The following is a 17,676-nucleotide window of genomic DNA, read 5'->3' on the forward strand; positions in this document are numbered from 1 at the left end:
GGAGTAGAGTATGCTGCTACCCCATGAACCCCAAAGATATATGAAGAACCTCAGACCAGCAATTCATCACCAGGTGTAGTCCTCAATGGAGAAATGTATGTTCCTACCCAATGACCCCCAAAGGTATATGAGGAACCTCAGACCTGCATTTCACCCCTAGACCTATTCTTCGATGGAGTAGTGCGTGTTGCTGCCCCATGACCCTCAAAGACATATGAGGAACCTCAGACCAGCATTTCACCCCTAGGTCTAATCCTCAATGGAGTAGAGTATGCTGCTACCCCATGAACCCCAAAGAGATATGAAGAACCTCAGACCAGCATTTCATCACCAGGTGTAGTCCTCAATGGAGAAATGTATGTTGCTACCCCATGAACCCCAAAGGTATATGAGAAACCTCAGACCAACATTTCACCCATAGGTCTCGTCCTTAATGGAGTAGTGCGTGTTGCTACCCCATGACCCCCAAATGCAGCCTCCCACACTGCATGATTAATGCATCCTCCCGCACTATTCGAAAGGACATTATCCAGCAGCAATCAGAAGCAAATAATTACCAGAGCCCAAGAGAGACCCAGAATAACTGAATTATTAATGTAGCCGTGGCTGACTACAGCCTAGCAGCTCTAAATGTAACCACTTGGCGACCGCGTAACGTACATTTACTGCGGCAGGTCGTCTCTATTACGTGGAGTCACGTATCTGTACGTCATTTCGTGTAATACCCTCTAGGTGGCTAGGAGATCTGATTGCGCGCTGATTGGAGAGAGGGGGAGCCAATCATTGGATCTGGTGGACCCAATGTCTGCTGGCCACCCGCGATCGTTGCCGAGAGAGGTGCATTTGGATTGAAGGCAAAGCAGCTCAAACAAAGCCTTTTCTAGCCAATCACTGTATCCTGCATTGGGACGCATGCATTTGTGCAGCACTGCATTAGGGAAAAGGTTGTATTTGACCCCTTCTTCTGCTATCGGACAGTATGATGTAATCAGGGGCGGGAACAGACAGTATGATGTAATCAGGGGTGGGAATGGACAGTATGATGTAATCAGGGGCGGTAACAGACAGTGTGATGTAATCAGGGGTGGGAACGGACAGTATGATGTTATCAGGGGGCGGGAACGGACAGTATGATGTAATCAGGGGTGGGAACAGACAGTATGATGTTATCAGGGGGCAGGAACGGACAGTATGATGTTATCACGGGTGGGAACAGACAGTATGATGTAATCTGGGGTGGTAACGGACAGTATGATGTAATCAGGGGTGGGAACGGACAGTATGATGTTATCAGGGGGCGGGAACGGACAGTATGATGTAATCAGGGGTGGGAACGGACAATATGATGTAATCAGGGGCGGGAACGGACAGTATGATGTAATCAGGGGTGGGAACGGACAGTATGATGTAATCAGGGGTGGGAACGAACAATATGATGTAATCAGGGATGGGAATGGACAGTATGATGTAATCAGGGGCGGGAACAAACAGTGTGATGTAATCAGGGGCGGGAACAGACAGTATGATGTAATCAGAGGCGGGAACAAACAGTGTGATGTAATCAGAGGTGGGAAAGGACAATGTGATGTAATCAGGGGCAGGAATGGACAGTATGATGTAATCAGGGGTGGGAAAGGACAATATGATGTAATCAGGGGCGGGAACGGACAGTATTATGTAATCAGGGCGGGAATTGACAGTATGATGTAATCGGGAGCGGGAACAGACAGTATGATGTAATCAGGGGTGGGAACGAAGAGCGTGATGTAATCAGGGGCGGGAACAGACAGTATGATGTAATTAGAGGCGGGAAAGGACAGTGTGATTTGATCAGGGGCGGGAAGGACAGTATGATGTAATCAGGGACGGGAACAGACAGTATGATGTAATCTGGGGTGGGAAAGGACAGTATGATGTAATCAGGGGTGGGAACTGACAGTATAATGTAATCAGGGGTGGGAATGGACAATATGATGTAATCAGGGGCGGGAACGGACAGTATGATGTAATCAGGGGCGGGAACGGACAATATGATGTAATCAGGGGTGGGAATGGACAGTATGATGTAATCAGGGGTGGGAATGGACAGTATGATGTAATCAGGGGCGGGAACGGACAGTATGATGTAATCTGGAGCAGAAACAGACAGTAGGATGTAATCAGGGGCAGGATTGGACAGTATGATGTAATCAAGGGCGGGAACGGACATTATGATGTAATCAGGTGTGGGAACTGACAGTATGATGTAATCAGGGACGGGATTGGACAGTATGATGTAATCAGGGGCGGGAACGGACATTATGATGTAATCAGGTGTGGGAACTGACAGTATGATGTAATCAGGGACGGGATTGGACAGTATGATGTAATCAGGGGCGGGATTGGACAGTATGATGTAATCAGGGGTGGGAACGGACAGTATGATGTAATCAGGGGCAGGAATGGACAGTATGATGTAATCAGGGGCAGGAACGGACAGTATGATGTAATCAGGGGCGGGAACGGACAGTATGATGTAATCGGGGGCGGGAACGGACAGTATGATGTAATCGGGGGCGGTAACGGACAGTATGATGTAATCAGGGGCGGGAACGGACAATATGATGTAATCAGGGGCGGGAACGGACAGTATGATGTAATCTGGGGCGGGAACGGACAGTATGATGTAATTCGGGGCAGGAACGGATAGTATGATGTAATCAGGGGCAGGAACGGATAGTATGATGTAATCGGGGGTGGGAACGGACAGTATGATGTAATCAGGGGCGGGAACGGACAGTATGATGTAATCAAGGGCGGGAACGGACAGTATGATGTAATCAAGGGCGGGAACAGACAGTATGATGTAATCGGGGGCGGGAAAGGACAGTATGATGTAATCAGGGGAGGGAAGGGACAGTATGATGTAATCAGGGGAGGGAAGGGACAGTATGATGTAATCAGGGGCGGGAATGGACAGTATGATGTAATCAGGGGCGGGAAGGGACAGTATGATGTAATCAGGGGTGGGAACGGACAGTATGATGTAATCAGGGGCGGGAATGGACAGTATGATGTAATCAAGGGCGGGCACAGACATATTTTTCGGAATGTCAGTCACATGGCTGCAGATTAGCTGCTTCTCCATTACAAGGAAAATAGAAAAAATCGTTAACTGTCAGCTTTTCCTATAGAAATCTTTATTAATCATCATTTTTACATTACAGACAATCTGTGGCTTCTGCAACCATTCGCCAGCCGCATCCGGTTCCTCAGCGGGCGCGCCATGAGTGATGTGACCGAACGATTGTCAGGTAACTCACCTGAATATGGGAAATACCATAAAGGGATATGGGAAGACCTAAAGGGAACCAATGAGGATAGAAACATGGGAGCTGCCATTGCTGACTTGTTTCAGAGTTCCATGTTCCAGGACTGTCATATGGTTCCTGTAAGTGCTTGTGTCAGTCAACACATCGATCCCTGGCTGTTCTGCCTCAAATGTTGCTTTGTGTACAGACAAATCTCCTAAGACCCAGTCTGTGTGAACAGTATTGCAATTTGCTAACTCAACAAGATCCACAGGCAGTGTTAGCTCACCAAGAAAACTCGGAGTAAAATCCAATCTGGTTTATTCCAGGCAGTCACAATACAGAGGATGTCTTTTGACTTTCTTAGGTCTTGTTTACACGGACTGTAATCTCTACTGCCCCTCTGAAAAGGGATCCATGGTGGATCCCTTTTTTTTAGAGTGTGGGAGAGCAGTGGCATCCAATTTCTAATTTTCCATAGCAGGATAAAGAAACCTTACAAGAAGACCCAAATAAAATAATGGGGTGGGCAGCTCCATGGCAAATGAGGTTTAATGTCGAAAAATGTAAAGTAATGCGCTTAGGGGGCTCAAAATATAAACAGAAGTTACTCACTGGGGGGAGGGGGGGACCTCTGGGGGATTCCAGGATGGAGAAGGATCTGGGGGTCCTAGTGGAAGACAGAATGAGCAATAGCATGCAATGTCCCCTCAGCCGGGTTATCAATAGAATGCAATGTCCCCTCAGCCGGGTTATCAATAGAATGCAATGTCCCCTCAGCCGGGTTATCAATAGAATGCAATGTCCCCTCAGCCGGGTTATCAATAGAATGCAATGTCCCCTCAGCCGGGTTATCAATAGAATGCAATGTCCCCTCAGCTGGGTTATCAATAGAATGCAATGTCCCCTCAGCCGGGTTATCAATAGAATGCAATGTCCCCTCAGCCGGGTTAGTAATAAAATGCAATGTCCCCTCAGCCGGGTTATCAATGGAATGCAATGTCCCCTCAGCCGGGTTATCAATGGAATGCAATGTCCCCTCAGCCGGGTTATCAATAGAATGCAATGTCCCCTCAGCCGGGTTAGTAATAAAATGCAATGTCCCCTCAGCCGGGTTATCAATAGAATGCAATGTCCCCTCAGCCGGGTTATCAATAGAATGCAATGTCCCCTCAGCCGGGTTATCAATAGAATGCAATGTCCCCTCAGCCGGGTTAGCAATAGAATGCAATGTCCCCTCAGCCGGGTTATCAATAGAATGCAATGTCCCCTCAGCCGGGTTAGCAATAGAATGCAATGTCCCCTCAGCCGGGTTATCAATGGAATGCAATGTCCCCTCAGCCGGGTTATCAATGGAATGCAATGTCCCCTCAGCCGGGTTATCAATAGAATGCAATGTCCCCTCAGCCGGGTTAGTAATAAAATGCAATGTCCCCTCAGCCGGGTTATCAATGGAATGCAATGTCCCCTCAGCTGGGTTAGTAATAGAATGCAATGTCCCCTCAGCCGGGTTATCAATAGAATGCAATGTTCCCTCAGCCGGGTTATCAATGGAATGCAATGTCCCCTCAGCCGGGTTAGTAATAGAATGCAATGTCCCCTCAGCTGGGTTATCAATGGAATGCAATGTCCCCTCAGCCGGGTTATCAATAGAATGCAATGTCCCCTCAGCCGGGTTAGTAATAAAATGCAATGTCCCCTCAGCCGGGTTATCAATAGAATGCAATGTCCCCTCAGCCGGGTTATCAATAGAATGCAATGTCCCCTCAGCCGGGTTATCAATAGAATGCAATGTCCCCTCAGCCGGGTTAGCAATAGAATGCAATGTCCCCTCAGCCGGGTTATCAATAGAATGCAATGTCCCCTCAGCCGGGTTAGCAATAGAATGCAATGTCCCCTCAGCCGGGTTATCAATGGAATGCAATGTCCCCTCAGCCGGGTTATCAATGGAATGCAATGTCCCCTCAGCCGGGTTATCAATAGAATGCAATGTCCCCTCAGCCGGGTTAGTAATAGAATGCAATGTCCCCTCAGCCGGGTTATCAATAGAATGCAATGTTCCCTCAGCCGGGTTATCAATGGAATGCAATGTCCCCTCAGCCGGGTTAGTAATAGAATGCAATGTCCCCTCAGCCGGGTTATCAATGGAATGCAATGTCCCCTCAGCCGGGTTAGTAATAGAATGCAATGTCCCCTCAGCCGGGTTATCAATAGAATGCAATGTTCCCTCAGCCGGGTTATCAATGGAATGCAATGTCCCCTCAGCCGGGTTAGTAATAGAATGCAATGTCCCCTCAGCTGGGTTATCAATGGAATGCAATGTCCCCTCAGCCGGGTTAGTAATAGAATGCAATGTCCCCTAACATCAGCAGGGGTGTAACTAATAATATGGGGCTCCTTTTACTCAAGGGCTCCGGGGCCTCTTCTTCTCCAGGGCTCTGGTAGCGTAGCACTGCTTAGCATCAGCAGCGGTGTAACCAGACATTTTGGAGCCTTTTTCTACTCTGGGGGCTCTGGGGGCACTGCTTAACATCCGCAGTAATGGGCCAGGGGTATAATTACAAATAATGGGTCCCCTCCTACTCCAGAGCTCAGGGGGCACTGCCTAACATCAGCAGGGATGGGCCAGGGGTGTAATTACAAATAATGGGGCCCCCTCATACTCTAAGGATCTGGGGGCACTACTTAACATCAGCAGGGGTGGAGCCAGCAGGATAACTATGAATTATGGGGCCTCTCTTTCTCCTAGGCTCTAGGGGCACTGCTTAACATCAGCAGGGGTGGAGCCAGGGGTATAACTATGAATTATGGGGCCTCTCTTTCTCCTAGGCTCTAGGGGCACTGCTTAGCATCAGCAGGGGTGTAACCACACATTTTGGAGCCCCCTTCTATTCCAGGGCTCTGGGGGCACTGCCTAACATCAGCAGGGATGGGCCAGGGGGGTATTTACAAATAATGGGGCCCCCTTCTACTCTTAGCACTGTTTAGCATTAGCAAGGGTGGAGGCAGGGGTATAACTATGAATTATGGGGTCCCCTCCTACTCCAGGGCTTTGGTAGCACTGCTTAACAAATTATAAAGCCCTATTCTCCAGGGATCTTTGAGACCCTGCTTAACATCAGAAGGGGTGGGGCCAGGAAAGTAACTATGAATTATGGGGCTCCTTCTACTCCTGGGCTCTGGGGTACTGCTTGGCATCAGCAGGAGGGTGACTAGGGGGCGTAACTACAAATTAAGGGGCCCCCTCCCATCCCAGGTGCCATATGAGCCACTCTGGCTTTTGGTTATGCCACTGGGTGGAGCTTAATCTGTACCTGGGCAAAAGTCTTGGTCTAGAATTCAAGGGATTCTGCGGGGGCTGGGTCTGATTTGAAGACTGGTACTCTCATGGCCTACAAGGTGAGGTCCATAGTGCTGTTGCTCCAGCAAAATAAGTGTAGGCCAAGTCTAATGGTAATTAGAAGAAGCCCCTGAAGGGTAATACTGTAATATTTGCTGGGTTCTCACTGCATTATTATTAGAATTCTATCTATAATGAACCCCTCAATATTTCTCCATTGTCCCCTCCCCCAGGTCTTGTACCCTCTGTCTACCCCCGGAAGCCGCAGGCCGTGGAACGCCACGTTTTGCCTGTTTTGTGGTTCTTCCTGAGTAATATAACCGGGAATGGAGTTCTGCCCGGCCGGAACGGCAACTTCAAGGACGTCGTCACCAAACTTACCAAAAACTTACACCAAGTGATGGGGCGGAGCCTGGAGGAGTACGCCTCTGGACAGTCCCAACACGCCACCAAAATGCTGGCCGACATTCTGGGCACCAATAAATAAATACCGATCCCGATCCGGGCCTGGCACTTACACCGGAAGAGGCGGATTTGAGGCACGAGGATCTCATGGGGGCGGAGCCAACATTCTGTGTAATTTAGTGTAAATTCTGTACTTAAGATTAAAAACTATTATAATAGAAGAACCGATTCTTTCTGTAGACCCGGAATTTATTAATACAAGAGATGATGCATCTCTGATATATATCAACTGAAGAGGACCTGTCATGCTAAAGGTTAATATTCCATTGGCACAGCTGCCCCATACAGCCCACCTGACAAAGATTTCAGTCCCTTTCTCTACAGCCTCAGCAGCACAGATTAATGAATGGGATGTGCTTTGAGGCTTCCGGCTCATTCACAAATTGAAGCATTGTAAACAGTTTTTTATGCTTCAGTGATAAATTTACACAGAAGTGATTGGTACCGATCGCTCACAGTGTTCATTTAGGAAAGGAAGGGGCCAGTTTATGACATATTTACTGCCCCCCTCCCCCACTCTCAATCCTGAAACATCTCCCTGTGTGCCCGCAGCAGCTGCCGGTGGGAAAGGAGGGAAGCCTGCAGTGCTGTGAGAGAAAGGGGCACACAGGGGCCTGGACAGCAGATGGAAGGGGCGCCTGTGCTAGAACAAATTCCCCTGCAGTTCAGCCAGGGAGAGGGGGAGGAGGAGAAGCTGGCAGCACTGCGAGAGAAAGGGGCACACAGGGGGGCCTGGACAGCGGATTGAAGGGGCACCTGTGCTAGAACCAATCCCCCTGCAGTGCACCCAGAGCAAGGGAGAGGAGGAGAAGCTGGCAGCGCTGTGGGGAAAAGGGGCACTTAGTAGGGCATGGACAGTGTATGGAAGGGGGAACTGTGCTAGAACCAATACCCCCTGCACTGCAGCCAGGGGGAGGGAGAGGAGAAGAAGCTGGCAGCGATGCGGAGGAAAGGGGCACATGGGGGCCCATACATCAGATGAAAGGGGTGCATGTGCTAGAAGCAATCCCCCCGCACTGAAGCCGGCAGCACTGAGGGGGAAAGGGGCATACAGGGGGGCTCAGACAGCAGATGGAAGATGCGCATGTGCTAGAACCAATCCCCCTGCAGTGCAGCCAGAGGAAGGGGGAGGAGGAGAAGCTGGCAGCGCAGCCGGTGGAAGAGAGAGAAGGAGAAGCTGGCAGCACAGCCGGAGGAAGGGGGAGGAGGAGAAGCTGGCAGCACAGCCGGAGGAAGGGGGAGGAGGAGAAGCTGGCAGCACAGCCGGAGGAAGGGGGAAAAGGAGAAGCTGGCAGCGCAGCCGGAAGAAGAGAGAGGAGGAGAAGCTGGCAGCACAGCCGGAGGAAGGGGGAGGAGGAGAAGCTGGCAGCACAGCCGGAGGAAGGGGGAGGAGGAGAAGCTGGCAGCACAGCCGGAGGAAGGGGGAAAAGGAGAAGCTGGCAGCACAGCCGGAAGAAGGGGGAGGAGGAGAAGCTGGCAGCGCAGCCGGAGGAAGGGGGAGGAGGAGAAGCTGGCAGTGCAGTCGGAGGAAGGGGGAGGAGGAGAAGCTGTCAGCGCAGTCGGAGGAAGGGGGAGGAGGAGAAACTGGCAGCGCAGCCGGAAGAAGAGAGAGGAGGAGAAGCTGGCAGCGCAGCCGGAGGAAGGGAGAGGAGGAGAAGTTGACAGCGCAGTCAGAGGAAGGGGGAGGAGGAGAAGCTGGCAGCACAGTCGGAGGAAGGGGGAGGAGGAGAAGCTGGCAGCGCAGCCGGAAGAAGGGAAAGGAGGAGAAGCTGGCAGCGCAGTCGGAGGAAGGGAGAGGAGGAGAAGCTGGCAGCGCAGCCGGAGGAAGGGGGAGGAGGAGAAGCTGGCAGCGCAGCCGGAGGAAGGGAGAGGAGGAGAAGCTGACAGCGCAGTCAGAGGAAGGGGGAGGAGGAGAAGCTGGCAGCGCAGTCAGAGGAAAGGAGAGGAGGAGAAGCTGGCAGCGCAGCCGGAGGAAGGGGGAGGAGGAGAAGCTGGCAGCGCAGCCGGAGGAAGGGGGAGGAGGAGAAGCTGGCAGCGCAGCCGGAGGAAGGGAGAGGAGGAGAAGCTGGCAGCGCAGTCAGAGGAAGGGGGAGGAGGAGAAGCTGGCAGCGCAGTCGGAGGAAGGGAGAGGAGGAGAAGCTGGCAGCGCAGCCGGAGGAAGGGGGAGGAGGAGAAGCTGGCAGCGCAGCCGGTGGAAGAGAGAGAAGGAGAAGCTGGCAGCACAGCCGGAGGAAGAGAGAGAAGGAGAAGCTGGCAGCGCAGCCGGTGGAAGAGAGAGAAGGAGAAGCTGGCAGCGCAGCCGGTGGAAGAGAGAGAAGGAGAAGCTGGCAGCGCAGTCAGAAGAAGGGGGAGAAGCTGGCAGCGCAGCCTAAGGAAGGGGGAGGAGGAGAAGTTGGCAGCGCAGCCGAAGGAAGTGGGAGGCGGATAAGCTGGCAGTGCTGCGGGGGGAGGGAGAGGAGGAGAAGCTGGCAGCGCTGCGTGGGGGAGGCAGAAGAGGATCGGTGTCTGCAGTCCAGCCAGCACTTCCACTCAGCAGGTGCCCAGGCCCCACTTTTGAACTGATATGGCCCAGGCCCAGTACAGGAGGGCTGGCTGTACTACCTATTGGTATCATACCTGACAATTATTTGCTGATTACTGTCACAGCTGCCAAGATCCTGAAGCAGGGATACTATTCTGCTGAAGTGAGATCATGGAAATCAGGGAAGGTGGCAAACATATCCCATCCATTCTCCAGGAAATGACGGCTGGGATGTTCTCCTCCTGTTTCCCTTGCAAATGACATTTCATGGCAAGAGCTATTACACTAAACTGAACTTAGAGCCAGTCTAGACTCTGCTACTCTGCTCAGTAGCGGTGCACAGAGGACAGGCTTCTGTTTGCCTAGATAATGATAACTCTGGCTCTTCATACCTGGGAACCCTCACGGCTCCATAGATTTGCTTCTGGCAGTAATATCATATGACTGAACCGGGGGGGGGGGCTGTTCCTTAGTTTAGATTACATGCAGCTTGTTCATTCTGAATTTATCCCTGTGCATGTCCACAATCCTGCACTGTAATCTGTTTCTGTTGGGACACACTTGTGTGACTTGTCCTGCGACTTGGGACTGCAAAGTTCATATCTGATCTGTTTTTTACACTTGACCCCCCCCCCCCCCCCCCGCCAGATGTCAGCCTCCTTCAATCCTCTGTACAGCAGAGCTCAGAATGGGAGAGGAAGGGGCAGCACAGGGATTCAGTAAATGTGTGCTGTATATTAATGTGCTGATAGCAAAAGAGCAGAGTGAGCAGAAGAATAACCTTGTCTGTATCCCTCTGCTCTTTTACTGTCCAATCAGCAGGCTGATAAGCAACATGCTGATAGGAAGAGAGCAGAGTGAGCAGAAGAATAACCTTGTCTGTTTCCCTCTGCTCTTTCACTGTCCAATCAGCAGGCTGGGGGCAGGGCGATAACACCTTTGTAGTCTTTATCTGTAAGTGAGAAAGGGACGATATTCCTCTGGAAGTGCCTCTATAAATCTCAGGACTGGGGCAGAAAGACAAATCCTTCAGCAAATAAAAGAACTTTCTATATACATATTTCTTTCTGTATTTGTATTTCACTGTTTGCCTGGAATTCAGCTTTTATGAGATAAATACTCAAATTATTCGATTATCTGACACCATTGTAGAGTTTGTCAGCCCATCCTGATGGTAGGTATATACAGTATATATATACAGTGGGTACGGAAAGTATTCAGACCCCCTTACATGTTTCACTCTTTGTTATATTGCAGCCATTTGCTAAAATCATTTAAGTTCATTCTTCTTCCTCATGAATGTACACATAGCACCCCATACTGACAGAAAAACACAGAATTGTTGACATTGTTGCAGATTTATTAAAAAAGAAAAACTGAAATATCACATGGTCCTAAGTATTCAGACCCTTTGCTGTGACACTCATATATTTAACTCAGGTGCTTTCCATTTCTTCTGATCATCCTTGAGATGGTTCTACACCTTCATTTGAGTCCAGCTGTGTTTGATTATACTGATTGGACTTGATTAGGAAAGCCACACACCTGTCTATCTAAGTAAGACCTTCCAGATCACAATGCATGTCAGAGCAAATGAGAATAATGAGGTCAAAGGAACTGCCTGAAGAGCTCAGAGACAGAATTGTGGCAAGGCACAGATCTGGCCAAGGTTACAAAAAGATTTCTGCTGCACTTAAGGTTCCTAAGAGCACAGTGGCCTCCATAATCCTCAAATGGAAGACGTTTGGGACGACCAGAACCCTTCCTAGAGCTGGCCGTCCGGCCAAACTGAGCTATCGGGGGAGAAGAGCCTTGGTGAGAGAGGTAAAGAAGAACCCAAAGATCACTGTGGCTGAGCTCCAGAGATGCAGTCAGGAGATGGGAGAAAGTTGTAGAAAGTCAACCATCACTGCAGCCCTCCACCAGTCGGGGCTTTATGGCAGAGTGGCCCGACGGAAGCCTCTCCTCAGTGTAAGACACATGAAAGCCCGCATGGAGTTTGCTAAAAAACACCTGAAGGACTCCAAGATGGTGAGAAATAAGATTCTCTGGTCTGATGAGACCAAAATAGAACTTTTTGGCCTTAATTCTAAGCGGTATGTGTGGAGAAAACCAGGCACTGCTCATCACCTGTCCAATACAGTCCCAACAGTGAAGCATGGCGATGGCAGCATCATGCTGTGGGGGTGTTTTTCAGCTGCAGGGACAGGACGACTGGTTGCAATCGAGGGAAAGATGAATGCGGCCAAGTACAGGGATATCCTGGACAAAGACCTTCTCCAGAGTGCTCTGGACCTCAGACTGGGCCGAAGGTTTACCTTCCAACAAGACAATGACCCTAAGCACACAGCTAAAATAACGAAGGAGTGGCTTCACAACAACTCCGTGACTGTTCTTGAATGGCCCAGCCAGAGCCCTGACTTAAACCCAATTGAGCATCTCTGGAGAGACCTAAAAATGGCTGTCCACCAACATTTACCATCCAACCTGACAGAACTGGAGAGGATCTGCAAGGAGGAATGGCAGAGGATCCCCAAATCCAGGTGTGAAAGACTTGTTGCATCTTTCCCAAAAAGACTCCTGGCTGTATTAGATCAAAAGGGGGCTTCTACTAAATACTGAGCAAAGGGTCTGAATACTTAGGACCATGTGATATTTCAGTTTTTCTTTTTTAATAAATCTGCAACAATGTCAACAATTCTGTGTTTTTCCGTCAATATGGGGTGCTATGTGTACATTCATGAGGAAGAAGAATGAACTTAAATGATTTTAGCAAATGGCTGCAATATAACAAAGAGTGAAAAATTTAAGGGGGTCTGAATACTTTCCGTACCCACTGTATATATTTATATCCATATTATACTATATAGTCATCAATACAACATGTGAAGTTCTGAAATGAGGACAATTCTATTCCTGAGCTTTCTGTATAATAATTCCTAGTCAATATCTGACCAATGTGCTGGAATACCCTCACTGCACCCCGATGGAGCTGAGCTAATGTATGTATATACTGTATTATTGGAACTAGCATTAAATTGTATTTTTATATGTTGTTCTTGCCTTTTTTTTTTCATTTCTTCCAAGCAATTTGAACTAATTATAAAAAGGTAAAAAAACATCTGAGTCAGGAGAATGACAGATCCCCCTCCTCTCCCGTCTCCTTCCGTCCCTGCCTGCCGTCTCCTTCCCCCCCTGCCTGCCGTCTCCTTCCGTCCCTGCCTGCCGTCTCCTTCCCTCCCTGCCTGCCGTCTCCTTCCCTCCCTGCCTGCCGTCTCCTTCCCTCCCTGCCTGCCATCTCCTTCCCTCCCTGCCTGCCGTCTCCTTCCGTCCCTGCCTGCCGTCTCCTTCCCTCCCTGCCTGCCGTCTCCTTCCGTCCCTGCCTGCCGTCTCCTTCCGTCCCTGCCTGCCATCTCCTTCCCTCCCTGCTTGCCGTCTCCTTCCCTCCCTGCCTGCCGTCTCCTTCCGTCCCTGCCTGCCGTCTCCTTCCATCCCTGCCTGCCGTCTCCTTCTCTCCCTGCCTGCCGTCTCCTTCCCTTCCTGCCTACCGTCTCCTTCCGTCCCTGCCTGCCGTCTCCTTCCGTCCCTGCCTGCCGTCTCCTTCCGTCCCTGCCTGCCGTCTCCTTCCCTCCCTGCTTGTCGTCTCCTTCCGTCCCTGCCTGCCGTCTCCTTCCATCCCTGCCTGCCGTCTCCTTCTCTCCCTGCCTGCCGTCTCCTTCCCTTCCTGCCTACCGTCTCCTTCCGTCCCTGCCTGCCGTCTCCTTCCGTCCCTGCCTGCCGTCTCCTTCTCTACCTGCCTGCCGTCTCCTTCCCTCCTGCCTTCCGTCCCTGCCTGCCGTCTCCTTCCCTCCCTGCCTTCCGTCCCTGCCTGCCGTCTCCTTCCCTCCCTGCCTTCCGTCCCTGCCTGCCGTCTCCTTCCCTCCCTGCCTGCCGTCTCCTTCCCTCCCTGCCTGCCGTCTCCTTCTGTCCCTGCCTGCCGTCTCCTTCCCTCCCTGCCTGCCATCTCCTTCCCTCCCTGCTTGCCATCTCCTTCCGTCCCTGCCTGCCGTCTCCTTCCGTCCCTGCCTGCCGTCTCCTTCTCTCCCTGCCTTATGTCTCCTTCCCTCCCTGTCTGTCGTCTCCTTCCAACCCTGCCTGCCGTCTCCTTCCCTCCCTGCCTGCCGTCTCCTTCCCTCCCTGCCTGCCGTCTCCTTCCGTCCCTGCCTGCCGTCTCCTTCCCTCCCTGCCTGCCTTCTCCTTCCGTCCCTGCCGGCCGTCTCCTTCCGTCCCTGCCTGCCGTCTCCTTCCGTCCCTGCCGGCCGTCTCCTTCCCTCCCTGCCTGCCGTCTCCTTCCCTCCCTGCCTGCCGTCTCCTTCCCTCCCTGCCTGCCGTATCCTTCCGTCCCTGCCTGCCGTCTCCTTCCGTCCCTGCCTGCCGTCTCCTTCCCTCCCTACCTGCCGTCTCCTTCCCTCCCTGCCTGCCGTCTCCTTCCCTCCCTGCCTACCGTCTCCTTCCCTCTCTGCCTGCCGTCTCCTTCCGTCCCTGCCTGCCGTCTCCTTCCGTCTCTGCCTGCCGTCTCCTTCCTTCCCTCCCTGCCTACCGTCTCCTTCCCTCCCTGCCTGCCGTCTCCTTCCCTCCCTGCCTTCCGTCCCTGCCTGCCGTCTCCTTCCCTCCCTGCCTTCCGTCCCTGCCTGCCGTCTCCTTCCCTCCCTGCCTGCCGTCTCCTTCCCTCCCTGCCTGCCGTCTCCTTCTGTCCCTGCCTGCCGTCTCCTTCCCTCCCTGCCTGCCATCTCCTTCCCTCCCTGCTTGCCATCTCCTTCCGTCCCTGCCTGCCGTCTCCTTCCGTCCCTGCCTGCCGTCTCCTTCTCTCCCTGCCTTATGTCTCCTTCCCTCCCTGTCTGTCGTCTCCTTCCAACCCTGCTTGCCGTCTCCTTCCCTCCCTGCCTGCCGTCTCCTTCCCTCCCTGCCTGCCGTCTCCTTCCGTCCCTGCCTGCCGTCTCCTTCCCTCCCTGCCTGCCGTCTCCTTCCCTCCCTGCCTGCCTTCTCCTTCCGTCCCTGCCGGCCGTCTCCTTCCGTCCCTGCCTGCCGTCTCCTTCCGTCCCTGCCGGCCGTCTCCTTCCCTCCCTGCCTGCCGTCTCCTTCCCTCCCTGCCTGCCGTATCCTTCCGTCCCTGCCTGCCGTCTCCTTCCGTCCCTGCCTGCCGTCTCCTTCCCTCCCTACCTGCCGTCTCCTTCCCTCCCTGCCTGCTGTCTCCTTCCCTCCCTGCCTACCGTCTCCTTCCCTCTCTGCCTGCCGTCTCCTTCCGTCCCTGCCTGCCGTCTCCTTCCGTCTCTGCCTGCCGTCTCCTTCCTTCCCTCCCTGCCTACCGTCTCCTTCCCTCCCTGCCTGCCGTCTCCTTCCCTCCCTGCCTGCCGTCTCCTTCCCTCCCTGCCTGCCGTCTCCTTCCCTCCCTGCCTGCTCTCTTCATAAAGGTTAAAAGATTTTCAATTAGAGAGAGTCTGAAGGCAAACAGCTTTTAGTTTTAATTTAGAAATTCTTAGGAGTTTATTTACTAAAGCTAGAAAGAGCAAAATTTGTCACATTTCTGCATAGAAACCAATCAGTTCAATTAAAGAGGAAGTAAACCCTCCTCCTCCTATGATAAGGCTTACCTATAGGTACTGTAAATATCTCCTAAACATCCCTTTAGAAGATATTTACTTTGCATGCAGACAGCGACATCACTGGCGTTGCACTCTGAAGGAACGGCCGTCCATGCCGTTCCTTCAGAGCCCCGTGCCATGAACGGCTGCTCCTGCGCGCATGCGTGGGAGTGACGTCATCGCGGCTCCGGCCAATCAGATAGCCAAAGGACGCGAACCCAGAAGTAAGACGGCAGAACATGTCGGCTGTGTCTCCTGTGAGCGGGCGGCGCTGCAGGGGCTTCGTTCTAAGGTAAGTACAGGCGGTCCCCGGGTTACAAACATCTGACTTACAAACTACGCCTACTTACAAACGGAGAGAGAGAACAGGAAGTGAGGAGAATCTCCCCCTAGGAAGGGAAATTCACTCCTCTAAGAAGAGACTGTGCCAGCTGCAGCCTGCCCTACCCATCCCCGCACATCACAATATACAGCATTATTATTCCACAAATATCCACATTAATTCTTCCTGGAGATCCACTTCAGTCACTTTACCTGGGCTGAGATGATGTCATCAGTCTGCTGCAGGCAGGAGGAGACATTTCCTCAGTCTCCCCTCCCCAGTGATCAGACTGTACATTGTAACTTTGTAGAAGGGGAAGGAGACATTTCCTCAGTCTCCCCTCCCCCAGTGATCAGACTGTACATTGTAACTTTGTAGCAAGTCACAAGGTGAGAGGATGCGGCAGGGGCTGATCTGTGTCAAACATTTGTGAACAAATCCAAAAATTGCACAGGCACCAGGAATGTGTCATCTCTGAATCGACATCTCTGGGATACAGGATTTATTATCAATATAAACTCACACACAGGTTAGACGTGTCTTTATTCAACCTTAACATCTATGTAACTACAGTATGTAACTATGGTGATGCTGGATGATGCCTGAACAAAGATGGGCGCCATCCTTCTGGAGAGGAAAGCAGGTTGTCAGGGGAGTCCTGTGATCTCTGTGAGAGGTAATAAATACCCGGACACCGTACTGAGCGTACATGGAGCTCACATGGAAATATTTACATTATGCTACCTTCACTTTATACACTTTACAATTTTCTGTTGTAGCTATACATCCCGAAAAATATTAATAATAATTATTCTTCCTATTATTATTATTATTATTTTTGTTGTTGATATGTATTAGTAATAATAATAATCCAAATAATAATATTATTATTATTAGTATTATATGTATTATTATTGGTATTATTCTAAGTATTAATATTGTTGTTGTTGGTATTTAATAGTAATAATAATAGAAATTAGTATAATTAGTATAGTATCAGTATAATAATTATAATAAAAAAAATAATAATGATAATAATTCAAAAAATAATAACCATAATAATAGTAATGATAATAACAACAACAACAATAATAATAATATAAATGAAATACTACTACTACTAATGATAATAATAATAATAATACTATTTTTTTATTATTATTTATTATTATACATATTAGTATTGTTATTTATTTATAATAATAATAATAATTATAGTAATAATAATAATAATAACAATATTATGCATAATAATAAATAATAAGAAATATTTTTATTATTTGTAGTAGTAGTAGTATTTTATTTTTATTATTATTATTGTTGTTGTTATTGTTATTTCAATCATTATTTTTATTATTACTATAAAATACCAACAACAATAATAATAATATAAATGAAATACTACTACTAATGACAATAATAATAATACTATTTATTTTTATTATTATTTATTATTATACATATTATTATTGTTATTTATTTATAATAAAATAATATTAATAATAATTATAGTAATAATGATAATAATAACAACAATAATATTATGTATAATAATAAATAATAATAAATATTTTATTATTATTTGTAGTAGTAGTAGTAGTATTTTATTTTTATTATTATTGTTGTTATTTTTATTTTTATTATTATTGATATTATTGATATTATTATTTCAATCATTATTATTATTACTATAAAATACCAACAACAATAATAATAATACTTATAATAATACATGAATGATGAGTATCCAGCACATGGGACACCCCTCATTCTCTGTCCCTGGTGCTGATGGTAATGCTGTCCCTTATTTATGTGTCTGGGGATTCCGGTCATGTAAGTGAGTGGTCTAGGCTATGTCAGTGGTTGTTAGGGACGCAGCGGGTGCAAGCATCCATTAACATAGAAACATAAAAACATAGAATGTGTCGGCAGATAAGAACCATTTGGCCCATCTAGTCTGCCCAATATATCTGAATCCTATGAATAGTCCCTGGCCCTATCTTATATGAAGGATAGCCTTATGCCTATCCCATGCATGCTTAAACTCCTTCACTGTATTTGCAGCTACCACTTCTGCAGGAAGGTTATTCCATGCATCCACTACTCTCTCAGTAAAG

The 17,676-nt window shown here is 49.4% G+C and overlaps 1 protein-coding gene across 1 annotated transcript in view; it reads left to right on the top strand.

Moving 5' to 3' along the window:
• Positions 1–7,323, top strand: part of TOGARAM2 (TOG array regulator of axonemal microtubules 2) — a 181,111-nt gene extending 173,788 nt beyond the window's left edge. The window contains exons 19-20 of the mRNA XM_082251010.1: positions 3,207–3,293; positions 6,864–7,323. Of these exons, the coding sequence (XP_082107136.1) occupies positions 3,207–3,293; positions 6,864–7,117 (341 nt within the window). The 3' untranslated portion in view covers positions 7,118–7,323. The remainder of the gene's footprint in view (positions 1–3,206; positions 3,294–6,863) is intronic.
• The last annotated feature ends 10,353 nt before the right edge of the window (positions 7,324–17,676 follow it).

This window comes from Pelophylax lessonae (assembly GCF_965119305.1).
Source record: "Pelophylax lessonae genome assembly, chromosome: 3".
In the NCBI taxonomy this organism is placed as follows: Eukaryota; Metazoa; Chordata; class Amphibia; order Anura; family Ranidae; genus Pelophylax; species Pelophylax lessonae.